This window comes from Vitis vinifera, chromosome 14 (genome assembly GCF_030704535.1).
Source record: "Vitis vinifera cultivar Pinot Noir 40024 chromosome 14, ASM3070453v1".
Classification (NCBI taxonomy): domain Eukaryota; kingdom Viridiplantae; phylum Streptophyta; class Magnoliopsida; order Vitales; family Vitaceae; genus Vitis; species Vitis vinifera.
In genome coordinates this window covers 18,484,937-18,508,425 of record NC_081818.1, presented here as the reverse complement: position 1 = coordinate 18,508,425, position 23,489 = coordinate 18,484,937, and the positions used below count along the sequence as shown (strand labels likewise).

Here is a 23,489-nt window from a genome sequence, read left to right as displayed (position 1 = left end):
GTAGATTGGTTGAAGTTTGGTCGTCACTATGTTCTCTTTTATGGAGATACTTTTGGGAAGCATTTGGTCTCTCTCTTGCTTGGCATATTGATGTTTTGATGGATTTTTTGGGTTTGGAGACAGTTCATTGAGGATATCGGATTCATCATTTTGTCGTGCACCAGACATCCACACTGGGGCATATTTCCCCATCTCGAGATTGCCACATCCCTCATCATTTTGGCTATTCATTTGAGGTTGGATTTAGAGTGTCTCCCTTGAGGCATTGGTCGATACTTTATTCTGACTTCCTAGCAGATTATTTTTGAGCTGAGGACAGTTGATTAATGATGTTGGATTCATCCTTTGGTGGTGCATTATATATTCACACTGGGGCATATTCCCCCTTCCTCCGAGATTCTTATTTGTTATTGTATACGGTACGAGGATGGATGATCATTGTTAGTTTGTTTACCTCACGACTTCGACATTAGGTTATCCACACTGGGGCATATTCCCCTCTCCTTGACGGGATTTATTTGGGCAGTGATATGAGGATGGATGATTGGTGTCGGTTGTTTAGCTTATGACTTTGACATCAGGTCTCATACTGGGGCATATTTCCCCATTTTCTTTGAGTATCCTTGAGTTTGGGACAGTAGCCAGTTTGGTTTCAGATTGAGTACTAGCCCTGAGCTTTCGATGATTGACTGTATCAGGACCCCCCTATATGGATTTGTCGAGATAGAGATAGATCACATCAGGTTTCGCTCGAGGAGCATGGATGGATCCTTTAGCTAGATGCTCATGAAATAGATTGTTTTCTTCATTGATTATCTTGTGGATCGGGTTATCTAGGTGAGCAGTATTTTCGTGCACCTTGAGTTTTTCTTTTAGATGAGTCATGATATACACACTCCGAGATTTACCTCTTGAGGTTTGTTGCCAGAGCAGCTTGTGAGACATAGAGGGCTCTTTTAGTTCAGATTTTTCAGAGGTTTGTCACGATGCATCGGTTACAGACACCTTGATTTTAGCGAATGATTGATTTATTGGTTGTTTCAGCACTGCGAGCACCTTGGATACCGGGGCATATTTTCTTTCCTAAGCTTACAAGTCTAACCCTTAGCATTTCGATCACACGACTTTGATCCATTTGCTTCCTACCCCCTTTTGAGTTAGTCTCCATTTCTTTTCCATTTAGAGCCCAGAGCTCTCGACCTAAAGTCGATTTTTCATTTATGACCCAGAGTCATTTCTTTTCCATTTAGAGCCTAGAGCTCTCGACCCAGAGTCGTTTTCTTCGTTTATGACCCAGAGTCATTTCTTTTCCATTTAGAGCCCAGAGCTCTCGACCCAGAGTCGATTTTCCATTTAGAGCCCAGAGCTCTCGACCTAGAGTCGTTTTCCGTTCTTGACCCAGAGTCATTTCTTTTCCATTTAGAGCCCAGAGCTCTCGACCCAGAGTCGTTTTCTTCGTTTATGACCCAGAGTCATTTCTTTTCCATTTAGAGCCCAGAGCTCTCGACCCAGAGTCGATTTCCATTTAGAGCCCAGAGCTCTCGACCCAGAGTCGATTTCCCATTTAGAGCCCAGAGCTCTCGACCTAGAGTCGATTTCCCATTTAGAGCCCAGAGCTCTCGACCCAGAGTTGATTTTCCATTTAGAGCCCAGAGCTCTCGACCCAGAGTCGATTTTCCATTTAGAGCCCAAAGCTCTCGACCCAGAGTCGATTTTCCATTTAGAGCCCAGAGCTCTCGACCTAGAGTCGATTTCCCATTTAGAGCCCAGAGCTCTCGACCCAGAGTCGATTTCCCATTTAGAGCCCAGAGCTCTGGACCTAGAGTCGATTTTCCATTTTGAGCCCAGAGCTCTCGACCCAGAGTCGAATTTCCATTTAGAGCCCAGAGCTCTCGACCCAGAGTCGATTTTCCATTTAGAGCCCAGAGCTCTCGACCCAGAGTCGTTTTTCATTTATGACCCAGAGTCATTTCTTTTCCATTTAGAGCCTAGAGCTCTCGACCCAGAGTCGATTTCCCATTTAGAGCCCAGAGCTCTCGACCCGGAGTCGATTTCCCATTTAGAGCCCAGAGCCTAGAGCTCTCGACCCAGAGTCGATTTTCCATTTAGAGCCCAGAGCTCTCGACCCAGAGTCGAATTTCCATTTAGAGCCTAGAGCTCTCGACCCAGAGTCAATTTTCCATTTAGAGCCCAGAGCTCTCGACCCAGAGTCATTTTTCGTTTATGACCCAGAGTCATTTCTTTTCCATTTAGAGCCCAGAGCTCTCAACCCAGAGTCGATTTTCCATTTAGAGCCCAGAGCTCTCGACTTAGAGTCGAATTCCCATTTAGAGCCTAGAGCTCTCGACCCAGAGTCGTTTTTCATTTATGACCCAGAGTCATTTCTTTTCCATTTAGAGCCTAGAGCTCTTGACCCAGAGTCGATTTTCCATTTAGAGCCCAAAGCTCTCGACCCAGAGTCGATTTTCCATTTAGAGCCCAGAGCTCTCGACCCAGAGTCAATTTTCCATTTATGACCCGAAGTCGATTTTCCATTTAGAGCCCAGAGCTTTCGGCCTAGAGTCATTTCTGTTCCATTTAGAGCCTAGAGCTCTCGGCCTAGAGTCATTTCTGTTCCATTTAGAGCCTAGAGCTCTCGACCCAGAGTCGATCTTTCACTTATGACCCAGAATCATTTCTCTCGTCTATGACCTAGAGTCATTCTATCTATGTAAAGCCTTGAGCTCACGACCTGAAGTTATTCCTTTTTTGTGATTGCATCCCCGTGTTTAGAGCTTATTCTCGTCATGTGCTAGGACAAAATCTCAGGTCCTTTTCTTTTAGTTCTTCGGTATAGTTCACTTTGTTCCGCTCATTATTCGTACTTTTACTCACATTCCCTACACTCGTGATCTCTACCGAAGAGGGGCATATTTGTAGACCCTCTATTTTGTCTTCCTCGCACATGTCGTTTATAGCAATTCCCTGGTGGCCCATTAATACTCGTGTAGCCTATTTTTTCTAAGCCATCTCAGAGACTTTGGTTGAGGGATTATCTGACCCCTTATTGTGATCCTTGGCAGCCCTAACTTAGATTTAGGCTTTTCTTGCTTTTTTTTAGGATAGCTTTTAGGCACCCTAGGCCCACTTAGGCACCCTAGGCCCATTTAGGTAACCTTAGGCCAATTTAGGCACCCTTGGCCCACTTATGCACTCTAGGCACATTTAGGCACACTTGGCCCATTAGTCATTACCATTAGACCCATTTAGATCATTTTTTTTGCATGGATGCATGTTTTGCATGGCTTGCATGGTTGCATAGCTCGTATGGCTTGCATGTGCTTGATTTTGTTTTTGTTTTTTTTATCTTTCTCTATTTATTAGTTTTATTCATTTATTTACTTATTTTTTAGAACATTGCATGAGCTTAATAATCATATTCATTTCATTTTTATTTATCTATTTATTAATTTATTTTGATAGGGAATTGCTTGAGTCGATAATTCATTTTAGTTATGCATGTGATCTATATTTTTTAAATTTCTTTTAAAATGACATAGTTTGAATTTTTAATTATTAGTCACATTTTTTTTATTATTACTCTAACCCTTATTTTTTCTATTTTTTTATTTGTTATATTTTGTTTTGTTGCCCGGGATTTTACATACTCCATATTGAAAAAAAGATTATTAAAAAGAATGATTATGGGAAAGGATGATTATGGGAAGAAGATCAGCATGATGAAGGTGGTCGGTGGAGTCAACAGGATGATTATGGGAAGAAGATTAAGAAGGCTAGGTTTTGGCAAGTGAAAGGAAAGAGGGTGCAGCATGTATGTGGACAGGAAGTGAGGTTGTGTTCAAGAAAAGAAAAAAAAAAAAAGTGGTCTGAAAAGGAAGAGTGCAGCCACGTGATTAAGGGGAAGAAAGATCATTTTCCGGGCTGGTGAGTTGTCTTCCCATGTTGGCAGGGTACTAGAGAGGAAGGAAAAGAAAAGAAAAGGAAAAAAAGACAGACGATTGAGAGAGAGAAGAAGTGAGGCTGTGATTTTCAGAGGGAAGAGGAGTGATCAGTCAGGAGGGGAGAAGGAGTGAGGTTGTGATTTTCAGAGAGAAGAGGAGTGATCAATCCGGTGGAGGAAAGGTGAGGTTGCGATTTTCAGAGGGAGGAGAAGAGCGGGCTGCTGTTTTCAAAGGAGATCAGTCCACGTTTTAGAGGGATTCGGGGCTGCTGTTTTCAAAGGAGATCAGTCCATGTTTTAGAGGGATTAGGGGCTGCTATGGGAGAGAGATCAGTCCATGTTTTAGAGGGATTAGAGGCTACTGTTTGGGCAAAGATCAATCCGTGTTTTGAAAGGATTTTGGGGGTTGCTGTTTGAAGAGATCAGTCCATGTTTCAGAGGGATTAAAGGTTGTTGTTTGGGCAAGGATCAATCCGTGTTTTAGAACAGAGGTGGGTCGCACCAGAAAAGTTTCGGAAAGCATTACTGCATCAGAGAACCGCACCATGCATTGAAGGAGCCGCACCATGCACTGAGATTTGGCCTCTCCAGGGGTACCCACACGGCTGCAAGTTGAAGAGGAACTCACCATAGCCGCACCATCCATTGAGAACCAGCCGCATCACTCCTTTGACGGGAGATTCAACACGCATCTCCACCTGAAGGAAATCCACTTACACGGCTGCCACCTTGAGAAGGACAATCCACGCACCTAGCTGCCAGGTAAGTTTGGTTTCTATGTGGGGTTGCTTTGAAAAAATATAAAAGTCTGGTTTGATGTTTGTTTGGATTATTATATTGGGTTGTTTTATTGGTCCAGTACGTGCTCATTAATATGGCAGCAAGAATACTATTTTTTAGGTTTAATTGTTTAGTTATTATATTCGGTGATGTTTTGGTGTACCATTTTTAGTTTGGATTTTTGTATTGAGTGAGTGGGATGATTTGTTTATTTGCTTGAACACGTGTTTTCTTTAATATGGTAATGCAATCTCACATTTGTTTATTTATTTATTTTTTATTCATCACGTTAAAGGTTAGTTTTAATGTATTATATGAAATTCAAAAAATATGATTTTAGATAGCTTTACATAAAATAAAATAAAAACATATATATTTTAATCTTCATTTGATGTGGTTTTGATTCATTTAATTACTGATTTATTTATTTATTTATTTATTTGTTACCAAATTAATGCTTTGTAATTTATTTAATTATAAATAAAATTGATTCTATAGGTTAGAGATTTGGTTTTAAAAATCATTTTTGTTAGTTTTTAATTTTACTTTAGGTTTAAACACTTTTATAAAATTTTAGTTCATTAAAATACTTTATCATATATATATTTATCCAATTATAAATAAATTATTTTTGATTTGTTATTCTAGCTTGAAAATTATGTTTTGTTCACTGTAGTTACAATTTATTTCCTTAGTTTGACAAATTAGTTTCTTAGTATTGGTTTGGGCAATTTTTGTTAATAATGGAAAAGTTGAGATTTCTTAGAGTTTAGATAATTTGTTATGATAGTTAAAAATTTAGAATATTGATTAGCATTATTTTGATTCTCAATTAGGAAATTCATAATTTCTTTTAGTTTAGTTTAATTTATCTGTTAGTTTAAATGTTATTAAAATTCAGTTTATTAGTTCAATTGATTCTATGTCACTCTTTTCATATCTAAAGGTTGTTAAATTTAATTCATGATTCATCTTTCTAGTTTATTAGTTTTAGAATTTAAGTTGGTTAATTCATTTCATTCCGCGTTGATATATTCATGTTTTAAAATAAATAAAGAAAAAATTATTTTACTCTTGATTCATCTTGTTTTAGTTGATATTTTTTAGAGTTTTAATTAATTCGATTGGTTTCATGTTGATTAGTTTATGCTAAGATTTTTTAATTCCATTTTTCTATTAGTTCCATGCTTTCAAATTGTAGGCTATTAGTTTAATCCATCCCCATGTTGTCATTTTGTGTTTAAAAATAATTCATTTTAGTTTTTGACTAATTTTATTTATTCTATGTGTTTGTTTTCTTTTATTTAATTGTTTAGCTAGCCGATTAGATTTATGACTCAAAATTGTCAATATTAGTTAATACATATCGCTTGTACTGTTTTAAAGGTCACATAATATTTAGCGCTTGATTAAGTTTATCTTAAGATTAAATGTTTTTAAAGTTTCAATGCTTGTAAGATCTAAGGTTTCGGTTTATCACTTTGTTCATCCTTTGTCAAAATCAATTTTTAGAGGCCATTGGAAAATCATGAAGATTGGCCTCTACCATCACCATTATCATTTTGTTAATTACTAAAAAAAAATTTTACTTTGAGGTTTCATTTTTGTTTTGTTTGGTATTTTATTTCTTATATTTTATTTTTTCCCAAATTAATTCCTTTTATTTTAAAATAAAATAATTTTCTCAAAAAAATCATTTTAAAAGTCTATTTCAAAAACTCGTTTAGAGTCCTCAGGATCGAAATCTTTTTTTTATTTTAAAAAAATAATATGCAACCATATTTTGTTCGGTTTGCATCCTTCTCGGTTTCCAACAAAAGGTTTGGTTTTGAACAAAAACACGAATCAAAGCTTATGGTCCCACATAAATGGGATAATTCTGAGCTAAATTCGTGTATATTAATTTGGGGAATTGGTGAAACCCCTACATAAGAAAATCTTTTCAAAATTTATTTTTGTTGCCACATTTGACACTTGTTGAAATCATGTCTTATCTTTTTTTTAGAAATTGTATACAAGATGTGTGTGATAATTAATGTTTTCATATACTTTGATAATTTTTGTTATGCTAATTAGATAGCAAGCATGCTAGGGTTTCTTTATTTTATTATTATCTAATCCCTCATGTCTTATGGAAGCGCATTGTAAGTTATCTATGCTATCCAGGTACGCCCCCCCTATCACCTACTTTCTAAATTTTGTAAACAATCATGTCACTGTGAAGTATGCATATGTTTGATAATCCTTAGGTGTTTAGATGTATGTTTGATTCACTATGATTAAATACATGTTGTGTGTTATACTTCTATACTAACTCTGATGTTTTATGATAGCGCTTGAGAGGCAGTCCAGGTACGCACCTTAACTCTCCTTTATTATGATTTGATCTTGTTTAACATGCAAATTTTTTTGAAATCACCTAGCTTACTTAGGTATCCATAATTAACCGATTAATTGCCATATTCCCCTTAACTTAGTCAGTAGAGACCTCTTTAGGGCTTAGAGGGGTGCTACCTCTTAGAGGTACCTTCCCAATAAGTAACCTGATCCCCGGACTTAGACTCGGGTTTTTCAAAGACGCGCTTTTCCAAAAATTATGGAGTCATTTTTTTAGGGTTTTATTTCTTGTTTTATTTTCCCTTTTTAAAAAAAAATAAAATAAGTGGCGACTCCAACTTTTTTTTCAAAAATCAATTTTTCATAAATGAAAAGCGAGTCTCGCCGATCGAGTGGGGACGCACGTGAAAAATGCGGGTCCACAGGTGGCCCACTAACCTAGTATTTAGCCAATTAAATAATATCCACTATCTTTAAACTATTATAGATATTTACCATTGATGGAGTGGGTAAATTATAATAATTTTAATATTATTATTTGAGATAATTAACAGTTATTTTGATTGACACGTTCAGAACGGTTTTTGAACGTGTATTCTTGGCCCTCTTCTCCTATCAATAAAAGACATATACAGAAAACCCTTCATGTGTGGAGTGTGTGCTTTTTCCATCAATTACAGAAAATAACTCTGTGTATTAAGGTTTGATAAGGAGAAGAAGAGATCAAGGATTCAAGATCTATAAGCTGAAGGGAAATCTCTCATGGCTGCGTCTTCTTCAAATGGTATGTGATCTATTTGTTAATTACTGGTTTTTATTATTTTATTATTATTTATCATCAGAGACGAGTTTGAATCATAATGATCTGGATTATTGTATGTTAATTTCCGTGTTAAAGTCCAACAGCCATGTGAATTCTTTGTTTGTTTAATACAATAAGTGAATTTCCTTCCTCATTTTTCCCCCTTAACTTGTTACCAATGAATGGTGCAAGTTGCTCTAAGCTATGGCCAAATTTTCTTCTGGTTTATCTTGTAGATAATATCAAGGGTAACATATGTTAGGCCTGTTATTTGAATATTAACTGTATCCCCAGTTTCAATATTGCAAAATATTAGCTACCTACCACCATTAATTCTTACATTCTACCTTGCAGTACTCCTAACTTGATCCCATTTCAAACTCTTTTTTTTTCATCCAACGAAATAGCTATACATTTGGATCCATCTCAGAATTCTCTCCACTAATTATAAGTAGAGATAAGAGGTATCTCCTGCAATTGCATGTACCAATGTACCAAAAACCTCTTTGGCCATGTTTGGTTGCCTAAATGTAAGAGAAAGAAAATAAAATAGAAAAATAGAAGAAAATAAAAAAATAAATTTAAAATCAATAAATTATTTTTATTTGTTACTTCAAACTTATTTCATTTATTTTAATTCATTGAAATAAAAATTAAATAATTTTAAAATATATAAGTTTTTAATTAGCTTTAGTTATATTTAATTTTGTAAATCATTTTCTATTTAAACTTTTTTTTTCTTTGCTTGGTACTTAAAACCAAACATAGCCATTATTGATGCACAATTATTAAAGCTTTGAGCTTTTTGATAGAAAAGTGCCATGTGCAAACATGAAAGACGAATGGTTGGATTTACTGTTCAAACTCCACGTTTTCCATTTGTTTCTCCATTGATGGCAGTAGGTAGCAGCAAGTTGCGCACTTCTGATGGCGATCAACCCATGTTGAGTTGCTCTACTTTCCACCCCTTTATACCTAATGGAATTTAGGTCTATTGCGAACAATGCTCATAAGCTTTCTTGGTGACTGCTTGGATGTCTGATATATGGTTTATTCTATAAAATCAGAACTTCAGGAAACCCTAATGATAGACTGAAAGCCCCCACTCTGCCTGAAGTTACTTCCAAAACACTTCCTAAAATTAAAAGAATCTCTATGCAGTTAAAGAAGTAGCAACCTGTATTCAATCGTGAAAATATTGTCCACTCGGGGACAAAAGGGACTCTCACAATTTTAAAACGGGCCATATAATTATAATAACCTTATACTTGTATAGGGTCAGAAACTTTCTCCCCATATGATATAAGATATCACGAAGAAATTAGGTTAATTGACATTTTCAGAGTTGATATGTTCTATCACCCTTTTTGACCCAACAAACGGCTTTGAAAGCGGTATTAAAAACCTGAGATCTTACCAACTTGCAGAGTCGCCAAGGTAAGCTTGGTTTTGGGCGGTTGTGAACTTTGAACAAATTTGGAATTTCGTCCAACCTCAATACAATCCCTTGGTGTTATAAAAAGCCACTCGACAAGAAAGAATGAAGGCAGATGCGCCTCCTCTCTCATAAACGTTTTCCACATGCAATGAAGTAATCAGAATTTATGATTGCTTGTCGACAAAACTGATGGCCCCAGATTATAAAGACGATACTATGAAGGCTATTTCTCATGATAGCCAGTTGGACAAAAAGTAAAAGCCAGAGATAATTTGGTGTGCACGTAAATTATTAGTTCAAATTAAGCGATAATTGATACTTCCAACAGTAGTTTGTGCTAACACTGTCAACAAATAATTGCAAATATACCAAAAAAAAGGAATGAAAATTCAACATAAACTGCGAAAATAGAAGACGAGAGAGAGGAGGATCAATATTTGCAGCACTCATTTGTATGCACATGTTTCATATGTTCAAGATGTTTCTTAATCTTTAAAGAGAAGTGACAATCACTCTAACCATCTTTCACCGGTCAGCAGTCGGGAAAAACCTGTCTAATACAATGGCGGTGGGTTTCTCAGGAATTTTGTTCTATTTTGTTCCATCTAGGTGTTCCACATTTACTTCATATTCTTATGATCAAGATGTGTATGAAGGAGAGACCTTTATCAATTTCTTTTTGGATATTGAAGCAACTAAGTACTGCCGGCAGACCTATGTACCATCAAGAAAAATCAAAGAAACGGTAACTATGGTAGTTAGTATCTGGATGTCCACATGGAAGTGTTTACTTGATCAAAAGATAGATTTCAATGAAGTATAAATTTTTCTCCGTTTGATGATCAAAGACTCAAAGTAAAACTAAACCTAATCTTAAACCTGTTCAAATATGAAATTCTAATTTGGCAATAAAGTTTTGACCTCAAAAATATTTTTAATTAACCCTAATCTTTGTTTCTGGTTTAACAATGGAACCCTAAATTCATATGGGAGATTTATCTTAATCTCATTGACAATCAATCAAGGCGAGTTATCATCAAGCATCATTGAAATTGAATTAAACATTCATTATTACTTAATTGTGATTAACAATGTAGAATACAATTTGCAATATTATATATATATATATATAAAATTTAGGTAGAAAGTTACCGACGTTCATTATTACTTAATTGTGATGAACAATGTAGAATGCAATTTGCAATATTATATATATAATTTAGGTAGAAAGGAGGAATTTTCCATCTTGCTTATGCTTTTCTTTGGATCGTCATGATAAGTCAAATATGATGAAGGATTTCTTTTCACAGCCCATATTTGGTTTATTAAATAAGAAAAGGGTAAAGAAAAACTAAACTTTTATTGAAATGACACCAAAACAAACAAAATCCAAATCTCTTTCTCTCTATTTTTCTCTATATATCTATCCATAAATTTGTCCCTCTCTAAGAATGATACATATATAAAATTAATCCTACATAGCCAAGTCCTAAAAAAATTACAAACTTCAATAAAAAGTCATGAAATCAAAATAGCCATGAAATAAAAAATTTTCTATTTCAAGTGGTTGCTGATGCGAAATTTTGATTTGAAATATGAAGAAAATTCAGCATTGGACTTTTCTTCCTAGCCAAAACTGCTTTCATAAAGACAATCGAAATTGGACTTCTCGACTTTGTTGGGTTGAAATCCATTTGGAACTTCTTTCAAACCCGATTTCAGTTCCTTTGTATTTCCCAAATCGAAAGATTTGATTTCTCTAGGCTCCAAATCGGAGATTCTGATTTGAGCTACTATGTTGCCCATCTGCATCAAATTCTGAAATCTGTTCCAACACCTTTGAAAGCAAAATTTCGTGATCTCTCAAATCAAAATTGATTCTACACTATAAAACTCAGCTTTTAAATATAAAAACTCCTTAGTTTAGGATGTTAATCACAGGTTAGTATATGTCTTCTGCAACATGGTAGCGTGTGAATTAATTCAGAAGCCATGTTGTTGTTACCTCTTTAGTATTTAACTACCATTCACACGAACCTATACTATATGTTCCGATGAATCAATCGAGTTATTTTGCCAATTTTAATTGTATATACATTTCTTTTCAATTTACCTATCTCTTTGGGATCGGAACATTAATGCACTAGAAAGCTGCCAACTAAATCTCCAGGCCCGATCCCTCTCTCTCTCTCTCTCTCTCTCTTCCCCCCTCCTCCCTTTGAATGAACCCTACAGCAAAGGTCACCTCCACTAACCCTAGTTAAGATATTCCATAACTTGCAAATGTGAAATGTAAATCACGTTAAAATCCAAATATAATCATAGTACAAAGGATCAAATTACAAATAGCCTCCCAGAATTTACCATATTTGTCTCAGATACATCCTTGAATAACATAAGCCGATAGCAAGTAATATGAATAAGCAAAGGACTCAAGCAAGGCCTTTCCATTAATCCACTCGATGCTCAGCTAGTTCAACATTCAAGCTTTGATCTTTCTTTCTTTTTATTTCATTCTAAATATACTGCTATTCCTTCATTGAACCCAGAAGAACACAGAACTTCCACCTGCCATGCATGCACCCATTAAATTTGCTTCTTTACTGGCTTTCAACCACTGAACATGTAAGAGAAGTTAAGCTTTCCATGGTATCTATAAATTAGTGCAGGCATGGTAAGAAAAAGAAAGAATTTGCCCTCCCTTCAAGCGAATGAATAAAATTATGGCAGCAGTGCTGCTTTATTACAGAGACTGCCGTAGAAATTTGATCATTGATGCATGTGCTGGAAACCAGTAAACTAGTGACCAAGATAAAACAATGATCTACATATCCAACCCGGATACAGGTAAGTAATAATTACTCCATACACCCAAAAAATAAAAATACAAAGAGGACAGTTAGAGATCAAGTTTTTCTATCCAAACTACCATTTTAAATTTGACAAAATGTATCAAGGGCCAAAAAATCCATCAGCTTAACCCAGATAAGAGTCCCTTGGCCATCTTTATAGCCTGAAACATACCCATCACAGTTGACATGGGCACACTCAATGAGATAAGTCCCAAAAACCCTAGAGCAAGACTAGGCCTAATATTCATCAGGTAAGATTGCAGCAACCCCACTGCTTGACATACATCTTCATTGTAATGTTCATAATACCGCTTCTCCCATTCCATCCAATTTGATGGGGGTGATTTACTCGTCTCCAACATCTTCACTTCTCTAATGCGCATTCTGAGGACAATCATGTTTTCATCCACCAGCTTGCCCCTATAGTCTCTGTCACCCGGTCCTCTACTTGCAGCAACAACCCGTCTAACCGGTTTTTTCCGGTAAGACGCCTTAGCTGATGAAGAGGGCAAGGAGGTTAGCGTAGGAGAAGGGAACAAAGAGGTTGATTCCATTGCTATTAGGTGAAGTAATTAGCAGTGCAACAGAATGTGGAGAAGATGGAGGCCATTTATAGAAGGCACAATAATGTGGTCATTACATAGTGGCTGAGTATCTTAGGAGCGAAGGCTTATGTCCCAAACCGTGTGTGGCATGTGAAGTTGGCCATGTGGCGCCGTGTGGTTGAGTCCCATTGAGCCTAGTTAAGAATTCGCATCATAATCAATATTTTACTTTTGAGCTCTAACTTTCGACAAAGGAGGGGTCATATATCTTTGACAGGACAGAAATCTCTGCCTTTTAATGTGAGATTGTCTCACCCACCATCGTTGAAGATTCGTTAAATAAAGTCCAAATCCTGAAGATACTTTGAACAAAACCCTGAAAACAAAAGCACCTGTACTCATTGAGACGATGACTAGGTCAATTGACAAATTAAGGTACCTCTCAATGTTGAGAGTAATAGAGAATTTTTTATTTGGGAGAGACATTAATTTCAATCGTTTCATGGTGCAGGTAACTCCGGGCAATTGAATTGATTTAATAGGGGATTTTAAAAAATACCCAGGAAGAAAAAAAAATTTGGTACAGTTAATTTTCTTTCTCTCAACTTTTTAATAAACAACAAAGTAAGAGGAAACAGTATATTTGTTTTCCTTATATTTTTCTTTCCCTTCTTTCATTTTCTTTCCTTCAAATTTTATAACAATCAAACATGGTCTACAAAAATGGAAAACAACCAAACATGGTCTACAAAAATGGAAAACAACCAACCATGGTCTACAAAAAAAGGAAAAGAAGAGAAAATCATATTGAGTTGTATGGAGCCTAATTTTTTATTTAAGGGGTATTTTATGTATTTTTTATATGTATTAATTTGCCCTGATTTTCTCATTATATAAGGAATTAATTAGGATGACCTTTTTTAGGGGTAAGTGTGTGAAAATAGAGTGATATTAGGCATAAGATCACCTTATATTTTTCTTTTTAATCATACTAGAAATTCTGGAGTAGCAAAGTAGACGTAACTCTTACATTAAGAATAAATTACAATAAATCTTATGTGTTCTCTCTATTTTTTGTTTCTTATATATATATATATATCCTAAGAAGTGGTATCAGAGTTTGGTTTGAGTGAGAGTAATGATTAAAAGAGATAGATTTGAGCTTGAAAATGACAAGTTCGATGATACAAATTTTACATTTTAGAGAATGCAAATTGAAGGTTATCACTATGGTAAAAAGTTACATCTAGCTCTTCTCAAACAGAAATCAAAATCAATATCAGAAATCAATTAGAATCTCTTTGATAAACAAGTGTTAGGAGTCATGAGATTAACATTGTCAAAAAACATGACACATAGCATGGTGAAGAAGAAAATCGCAAAGGGACTAATGGAGTTCCTATTTGACATTGTGAAACCAAGGTTTGGTTAATCTTGATTTTGATGATAATAAAACAAGGTTTAGAACTAATGATCATATTTCAAGTGTGATTAGGCAAGACGACTTCCAAAGTGGCAATCCAAAGACAAATCAAGCCAATGAGAAATCATGAAGAAGAAGACCACCTCAAAGAGAAGAGTTTTTCAAGACCAAAGCTTCTTAAGATCCCTTTGTAAGGTTGTTGGTGCACTAGGACTTTCATGCATTTCATTCTTTATTTATGCACCAAAATCATCCAAGAGTAATATTGTTTTAAATATCTTAAGAATTGGATGATTTCATGTTTTCAACTAAAACCTTGTGTTAAATGATTTTCAAACTTGTGTTAAAAGGTTTTAAGTTGAAAAAGGTTGAGTGTTGAGCCAAAAAAATGGCTCAACCGGTTCAACCGGTTGTGCTTGTCTGGTCAAGGACCGGTTGAGGGAGGCAAAAAAGTTTCTCTCTCCCAGTGGCCTTCTCTTCCCGGTCAAGGTTGAACCTCAACCGGTTGAGGTCTGGTCGAGGACCGGTTGAGGTCCGGTTGAGGCCCAACGGTCACTTTCCCTAACGGCTAGTCAACCAGTCGACCCCTAGCTCGACCGGTCGAACCCCCAACCGCTAGTATGACTTTTTTCTTTTTTAAAAAGGCTCCAAACTTCATTGTTTCATAAGCAAAACCTTCCCAAATATTTCTTGATTATATTTGAGCCTTGGAAGAGTATTTTTTAGTGCATCATTATTCCAAAACTTGCATATCTTTAGTGCACCATTCAATCCTAGTTTTTCTTGTATCTTTGAACCTAAAGTTCTATTACTAAGATTTTGAGAGATCATTATTTGTATATCTTTGTGAGGAATTTTCTCAAGTGAGGGGTATCACTTGAGAGGTTGTTCAAGAGAGGGATATCTCTTGAAGAAGTGTAAAGGGTGCTTGGAGCCAAAATTCCAAGAGGGTGAATTGGAACCATAATCCAATTGTAAAGAGATTGGAAGCTTGGTTGAAGCTTCAAGATAGTGGAACCCTCACTCGGTTAGGAGGTTGAGGAGAGTGGACGTAGGCAAGGAAGTGTCGAACCACTATAAACTCTCGTGTTTGCACTCTCTCTTCCCTAACTCTTTTAAATTATATGCAATTGTGTTTATTTTGTTTATTATATATTTGCATATAATTATCTCTTATTTTTGCATAGTTTAAATTTGTGAAAAAGAGACCATCACCCTATTTAAACCCCCCCCCCCCTACCTCTAGGGTGATTACCATAGTTTGGATTAGCCTCAAATTCCTAACAAACATGTATGAGAAGCACTCTACAAATAACAAGGCATATCTCATGAAAACATTATTTAATTTGAAGATGAGAGAAGGTGCTCCAATGGTAGAGAATTTGAATGAATTTAACAAGATTATTAATCAATTGTCCTTAGTTGAAATTAATTTCCATTATGAAGTTTGTGCCTTAATTCTTCTAGCCTCATTACCAAGTAGTTGGGAGCCCATGAGAGTAGTAGTTAGCTATTCTATAGGGAACTCAAAATTGAAGTTTAATGATGCTAATTCTTCCTAAGAAAGTTCACATGAAAGATTTCAGGTGAGACAACAACATCAAACTTTGCCCTAAATTTTGGGACCAAAGATAGGAGTTATGAAAGGAATTTTAACTGAGTTCATTGTAGATTGAATTCAAGAAAAAGAAGAGACAAATCCAAATCTTGATGAAATGTAGAATGCTAGAATTGTGGCAAGTTTGGTTGCAAAAAGAGAAATTGCAAAGCAATGAAGAACGATGATAATAAAAATGACACTGCCAATGTTGTGACTAAGGAGGTATAAAATGCAGTACTCTTATTGTTGATTATACTATTAACTCTTGGGTGTTAAAATCAAGAGCTTCTTTTCATACCATTGCACACCTTGAAATTATGGAAAATTATGTTACTAGAAACTATGGAAAGGTGTATATGGCTGATGGAGAACCGTTAGACATTGTTGGTGTTGGTCATGTTATATTGAATATGTGAAACAAATTTGTGTGGAAAATCTAGAAGGTAAGGCATGTACCAAAGTTAATGTATAACTTGATCTTTATAGGACAACTTGATGATAAGGGTCATTTGCTAGTAGTGTGTGGAAAATCACCAAGGAGCCATGGTTTTCATTCAAGGAAATAAAATTAGAACATTGTTTATGACTTCTAGTTGCAAGGATACAATTGTTATTGCTAATGCTAGTGTTAATTCAGATTTATGGCATTGCAGGCTTGGGCATATAAGTGAGAAGGGAATGAAAATGCTTTTGTCCAAGGGAAAACTATCGAGGTTGAAATCTATTGAGCATAGCTTATGTAAAGGTTGCATCTTCGGCAAACATAAAAGGATTAGGTTTTTTTTTTTTTTTTAAGTTAGAAGAAAACCAAAAGCAAAAATTTTGGAAACATTCAAATCAAGGTTTGAGTTTCTATCTCTAAATCTAATATATATTTTGGTTTTTTAAACCATTCTTTTCTATTATGTTGGATTTAGAGAGTCGTGAGGATAAATACAATATACCCTATGAGTAGCAATATGTAATATTAATAAAAATAACTATTTTTATGTAACTAAAGAAAAAATATTTTAAACAAAAGTGACATATAAAATCAAATATGTTATTACATGACTAAGTCATATGTTTCATATACATTTTTAAAGTAAAAAATATATATACTCAAGATTTTCAAAAATGTCTCTAGAAAATTCAATCGTAAATCAAATATATATTTTATACATATTGGAACAAGTTTCCATATATTTCAAATATATCAAAACAAAATCTCCATTTTTCATCAAACATGGTATTAAAATATGCACACTAGATTTTACAAATAAAAAATAAACAAAAATAAAAAATTCTTACATTCATATCATAAAATTAAATAATATTATTCTATTAATCTCAAATCTCTAAAAAATTTGAAATATTTCAACATGGATATTTAAGTACAAAATCTTATGAAATATCACATGTATTTACTAAGATATACTAAAAACAACTCATATTCTCAAAATTATATATTCAAAATGAAATATTAATTTTCATATTCTAATAAGTATCTTCAAGATTCAAATAAGGAAAAACAAATTTATTAATATGTATCTAAAAGCATACAAAATTTTAAAATCACTCTTTATAAATATAATATTTGTTTTCATATTATTAATAATACATAAAATGGAAAATCAAATCATAATAGAATGACATGTTAAGAAAAATGAAATTTTTATATGTAGTCTTAGAATATTCAGAAATCAAAATTATATACAAATAAATAAAAAAATATTATCCAAAATTCCCATAATATGAGTTTATATGCAATCTAAAACTTTCAATTTTTTATATGCATAACAAGCATATTTTAATATCACATATCACTTTTAGATATTGGAAAACAAATATTAAAATTAATCTTAGTTGTTATATAGCATAGAAAGATTCTTAGGTATAGAATATTTTTTTTCATAAATTCTCGTTACATGAATTTTAAAAAGTTGTACAAAATTGTTAACTAATAAAAAGTTGTACAAAATTGTTAACTAACAATTTTATTATCCATAACTTTTGATTATAAGAAAATGCATATTAACAACTTGGTATAACACCGGACTATTCCAAAGAATACTAATTTTCTTATTTTCATAACTTTTGGTAATGGATAATAATAATTATATAATTTCTAATTATGTGTAATTTAAGTTTATAATAAAATATTTTCCATATAACTTCTAGTTATATGAGTTTTAATATTTATTGATTTACTAACCTTTTATATATAACTTTGAATTATAAATAATTAAAATTTGAGTGATGGTAATAACATAAAACAAGTGACAAAGTGTAATAATTACAAAAAAAAGACAAAAAAAAATTATATCATGCTATAACTTTTGGTTATATAATAGAATTAAAAATTTTCTATATAGCTTCTTGGTACAAGGTTGCTGACTGGCAATTTTACCAGCTATAAAGTAATTGTCAATAGAAATTATTTTCATAGTTTCTAGTTATGAAATTTTTTTTTATATATAACTTCTAGCTTGATCATATAAAATGTGATATACAAAATTTCTAGCTATGAGTTAAAGTAAATCAAAATTATAATATTAAACATAAAAAAAAATTATATACCAATTTTCATATATCTTTTGAAATAAGAATGTTTGAAAGAAATAAGATTGCATAACTATAAAAACTTTTGTAGATAAGTTATTTTCTTTTTCTACAAGGAGCATCATGTTGATAACTTGTTATAAAATAAACATAAAAATTAAAAGAGAAAAATGAGAAGAAAATTAGAGAAGAAAATAACTTAATTGTTCAATCTCACTTTATTAAATCATAAACTCGTATTTATAGGCCAAAGATAATATCGATATGGTAATAGTACAAATATGGAAATAGTGCTACTATCCACAAACTACTATAAATATTTATAATAAATTAGGAATTTTTTTCTTCGAGTGTTCTATGAAACTATATAGCAAGAAAATAAAATGGAAAGGAAAGTTATTATTGTTGGTGTGATGGAACAAACATTATGTTTTATTTATTAAAATACCTGATAAAAAAAATATTTATATTGTTTATTTAAATAATTGTCATTCCAATGTTACATAATAGATTTAGTAGAATTATTCATACAAAAATATTATATTTATACAATTAAAATAAAATTTAGGTAAGACTTCTTATCTCATAGATTGAAAATAATTATTAAAAAATAAAATATGTGCATCTCCATATTCTTCACAACCTTTCACTAAGTTATAATAATATTTACATAAATATTTAAGAAAGAATATAAAAATATTTTTGATTGATTTATCGTCTATTTGGTTAAAACCTCACTGATCCGGCAAGATTTAAATGTATAAAAGTTTATTCAATAAATAAATGCATTGAGTCAAAGAACCATAACCACTTCCATTAATGAAATAAACATGCCACCAAATGTAATGTGAATTTGAAAATTAATTTTTTGTATAAACAAGTTTAGGTGGTCACTTCTAATATGAGATAATTAAGAGTGTGTTCTTCAAATTGATAAATGGTAGTTTTTTCATTCATACTTTCATTCGTTCATGTACAGAGTATATATAGAGGGTAATCACCATTCTAAGAATGGGAAAGAATAATACAAGGAAAGAATGATATATGGAAATAACAACTAATATCCTAATATCTCAACTTTCCTAATATCTCAATATTCCTAATATCTCAATATTCATAATATCTCAACTTTCCTAATATCTAAACATTCCTAATATCTCAACACTAAATGATATAAGGAAAGAATGATATAAGGATAACATTCCTAATATTTCAACGCTCCCCCTCAAGTTGGTGCATAGATGTCACACATGCCCAACTTGTCTAAAAATTTTGAGAACACTTGACTTGAGACAGCTTTGGTAAGGATATCGGCCAATTGATCTTCTGATCGAATCTTAGCCAATTCCACAATCTTATCATCCAACTTTTCCTTAATGAAGAATCTATCCACCTCAACATGCTTTGTACGATCATGTTGTACTGGATTATGAGCAATGTCACATGCGGCTTTATTGTCACAAAACAATCGGATTGGTTGCCTAGATAGGTAACCTAAATCCTGTAAGAGGAGTCTTAGTCATAATGCCTCACAAAGTCCTAGAGTCATACCTCTAAATTCCGCTTCTGCACTTGAAGAGCGACGACATTCTGCTTCTTACTTTTCCATGTCACAAGATTACCACCTACAAAGGTAAAGTAACCAGATGTAGATCGCCTATCATCCACTGCACCGGCCCAATCAGCATCAGTATATACTTCTATACTCTGATGATCAACATTTTTAGCAAACAAAATTCCCTTCCCAGGAGCATTCTTCAAATACCTTAAAATATGCATGACTGCATTCATATGTTGCTCTCCAGGATTTTGCATGTATTGACTCACTACACTCAATGCATACGTAAGATCTGGTCTTGTATGAGCTAAGTACATTAATATCCCCATAAGTCTCTGGTATCTTCCCTTATCGGTTGATACTTGATTAGGCTCAACACACAATTTCAGACCTCCTTCATTGATGTATTAACAGGTTGACATCCCGACATTCCAGTCTCCTGTAAAAGATCTAAGGCATACTTTCTTTGAGACAGAAAAATTCATTCACTTGATCGAGAAACTTCAATCCCAAGAAAGTATATCAGAGGACCTAGATCTTTCATTTCGAATTCTCTAGATAAATAATTTTGCAGAGCTTTTCTTTCTTCAAGATCATTTCGTGTAACTACCATGTCATCCACATATACGATAAGTGTCGTAATCTTACCATGTTGCTTTTTCAGGAACAAAGTGTGATCTGAATTACTTTAACAATAGCCAAAAGCTCTCATTGACTTTGTGAACCTTCCAAACCATGCTCTCAGGGATTGCTTCAACCCATACAATGACTTCTTCAACTTGCACACCTTCTGACATTGCTTTTCTGGCACCATGCATCCTGGTGGAAGATCCATGTATACTTCTTCAAATAACTCGCCATGCAGAAAGGCATTTTTCACATCGAATTGTTGTAATGGCCAATCTAAGTTTGCAGCTAAAGACAATAATACTCGAACTATGTTGATCTTAGTTACAGGTGCAAATGTTTCTGTGTAGTCAATTCCATAAGTTTGAGTGTACCCTTTTGCTACCAGTCTTGCTTTAAATCGTTCAATACTACCATCTACCTTGTACTTCACAATATAGATCCAACGACACCCAACTGGCTTCTTTCCTGGTGGACATTCTACGAGTTCCCATGTTTCATTCTTCTGCAATGATTTCATCTCTTCATTCATGGCTACTTTCCACATTGGATCAGCTAGAAGCCTGCACACTGTTAGGAATAGCTACAGTGGATAATTGATTTACAAATGACTTATTTGATTCAGACAAACGATGGTTAGACACATAGTTGCTCATGGGATATTTGACTTTGGTAAACAATTCATGTTCATATGTGGGTTTAGGAATACCTCTATTATGACGGTGTGGTAACCGTTTCATGAATAGATTAGGTTCCAAATTAAGAACACCCTCAACAGAGGACGATTGGTTTGGTATTTCAATGAAGACATCATCGGACCCCAATTGTTGACCACTCATATCCAACTCACCCGCTTCCTAGTTCACTAGTTCAGATTGTCCAAATTCATCTTTCTCAGATATATGATAATCATAATCGAGAGTCTGAATTTCCTTATGGTACTCTTCCTGAAGTTCAGACTCAGATGAAAAATACATCGAATCTTCATGAAACACCACATCCATTGTAATATACATTTGTCGAGTTGGAGGATGGTAACATCGATATCCCTTTTTGTGCAATGCATATCCAACAAACACACATTGCAATGCATGGGAAGTTAACTTGGTGCGTTGGTGCTTGTGTAGATGCACAAATGTCACGCAACCAAAAACACGAGGAGGTAGATTTGGGACGGTTGGGGCACCTACGGAATCAGTAAGAGCTTGGAGAGGTGTTTGAAAGTTAATTGAGCTAGAAGGTACCCGATTGATCAAGTATGTGGCAGATGTGGTTGCTTTTCCCCAATAAGATATCGGTGTTTTTGCTGATATCAAGGAAACACGAACAACCTCTAACAAGTACCGATTTTTTCGTTCAACGACTCCATTTTGCTGGGGTGTATTGGAACAAGTAGTTTGATGAATGATGTCATGTTCTTCCAAATACTTTTGAAGATCAGAACTTTGATATTCTCCACCATTATCACTACGTAGAACCCGAACCTTTGCATTGTACTGAGTTTCAATCATTTTATGAAAATTTTGAAACAACAAGTTCACTTCATCTTTGGTCTTCATCAAGCATAACCATGTCATTCTGGTACAATCATCAATAAAAGTAACAAACCAACGTGAGCCACTCAAAGTTGGGACTTTGGATGGGCCCCAAACATCAGAATGTATAACCATAAAAGGAAACGGACTTTTATTCAAAATTAACGGAAACGAAGCACGATGGCTTTAGCCAATTCACAAATGTCACAACGGAAACCAGAAATATCACTCTTTGTAAACAAACTAGGAAACAATTTTTTTAAATAACCAAAGGAAGCATGTCCCAAACGTCGATGCCACAACCAAATTTCAGACTTTTTCTTCTCTCCCTCAGATCCATCTACCATCAAGGCTTGTTGCAACTTATTTGAATCCTTTGACTATAAGTCCAAGTAATAGAGTTTTCCCCGCTTAATACCACAATCAATCGTCTGTCTTGTTTGGATGTCTTTAATCACACAAAATTTAGGCCAAAAAATGACAATACAAGATAAGGTTACAGTGATTTGAGAAACTGACAAAAGATTGTAATCTAAAGATGGAACAACTAAAATAGAATCCAAATTCAAAGTATCAGTAAGAGTTAAGGATCCTTCCCCAATGATTGGGGTTGTGTTACCATTGGCTGTGGAAACAATTTTTTGTGAGGGAGGTCTAAGGGGTGAAACCTGTCTAGAATCAAAAGTCATATGATCTGTAGCACCAGAATCAATTATCCATACACTATTAATACCAGGTGTAAAAGTATTTAAAAACTTATCACCATGATCAGTAGCGGCTACCAATGCAGAGGCTTTCTCAGCAACATTAGCCTCTGTTTTTATTTCGGCAACAGTTGCAGTCAAGGTTTTCTTGGAATCCTTCTTCCGTTGATCACGATTATTATCATTAATAACAAAGTGTTGATAGCCTAAACATGATCTAAAGGTCTATGGTTCAAACCCTCGTTCCTCATTGTTTTCCTGGTCATACCAAGAGTCCTTGCTTTGAAATTGTGGGATATTCAGACTGGTGAGACCAGTCTTATTGCAGTGAGTGCATTTGAAGGTTGACTTATCAATATTAGGGCTTGTCTTAGGATGGTTGATCGTTGTTGGACTACCATAGCGACAAAATATCCAGGATTTCAGTTCCATGGCTCTGATACCATCTTCAAATTGATAAATGGTAGTTTTTTCATTCATACTTTCATTCGTTCATGTACAGAGTATATATAGAGGGTAATCACCATTCTAAGAATGGGAAAGAATGATATATGGAAATAACAACTAATATCCTAATATCTCAACTTTCCTAATATCTCAATATTCCTAATATCTCAATATTCATAATATCTCAACTTTCCTAATATCTAAACATTCCTAATATCTCAACACTAAATGATATAAGGAAAGAATGATATAAGGAAAACATTCCTAATATCTCAACATGTATTTCGTAATGATTTTAGAAAACGTTTTAAATTTTTTTAATACTTAAATGATAATAAATTTCAAGTGTTAGAAATATTA

General features: G+C 34.0%; 1 protein-coding gene across 1 annotated transcript; it reads right to left on the bottom strand.

Moving 5' to 3' along the window:
- Positions 1–12,268: 12,268 nt before the first annotated feature.
- On the bottom strand, positions 12,269–12,703 carry LOC104881555 (uncharacterized). The gene has a single exon (XM_010662060.2). The coding sequence runs from the start codon at positions 12,701–12,703 to the stop codon at positions 12,269–12,271; it is 435 nt and encodes a 144-aa protein (XP_010660362.1).
- Between the last annotated feature and the right edge of the window lie 10,786 nt (positions 12,704–23,489).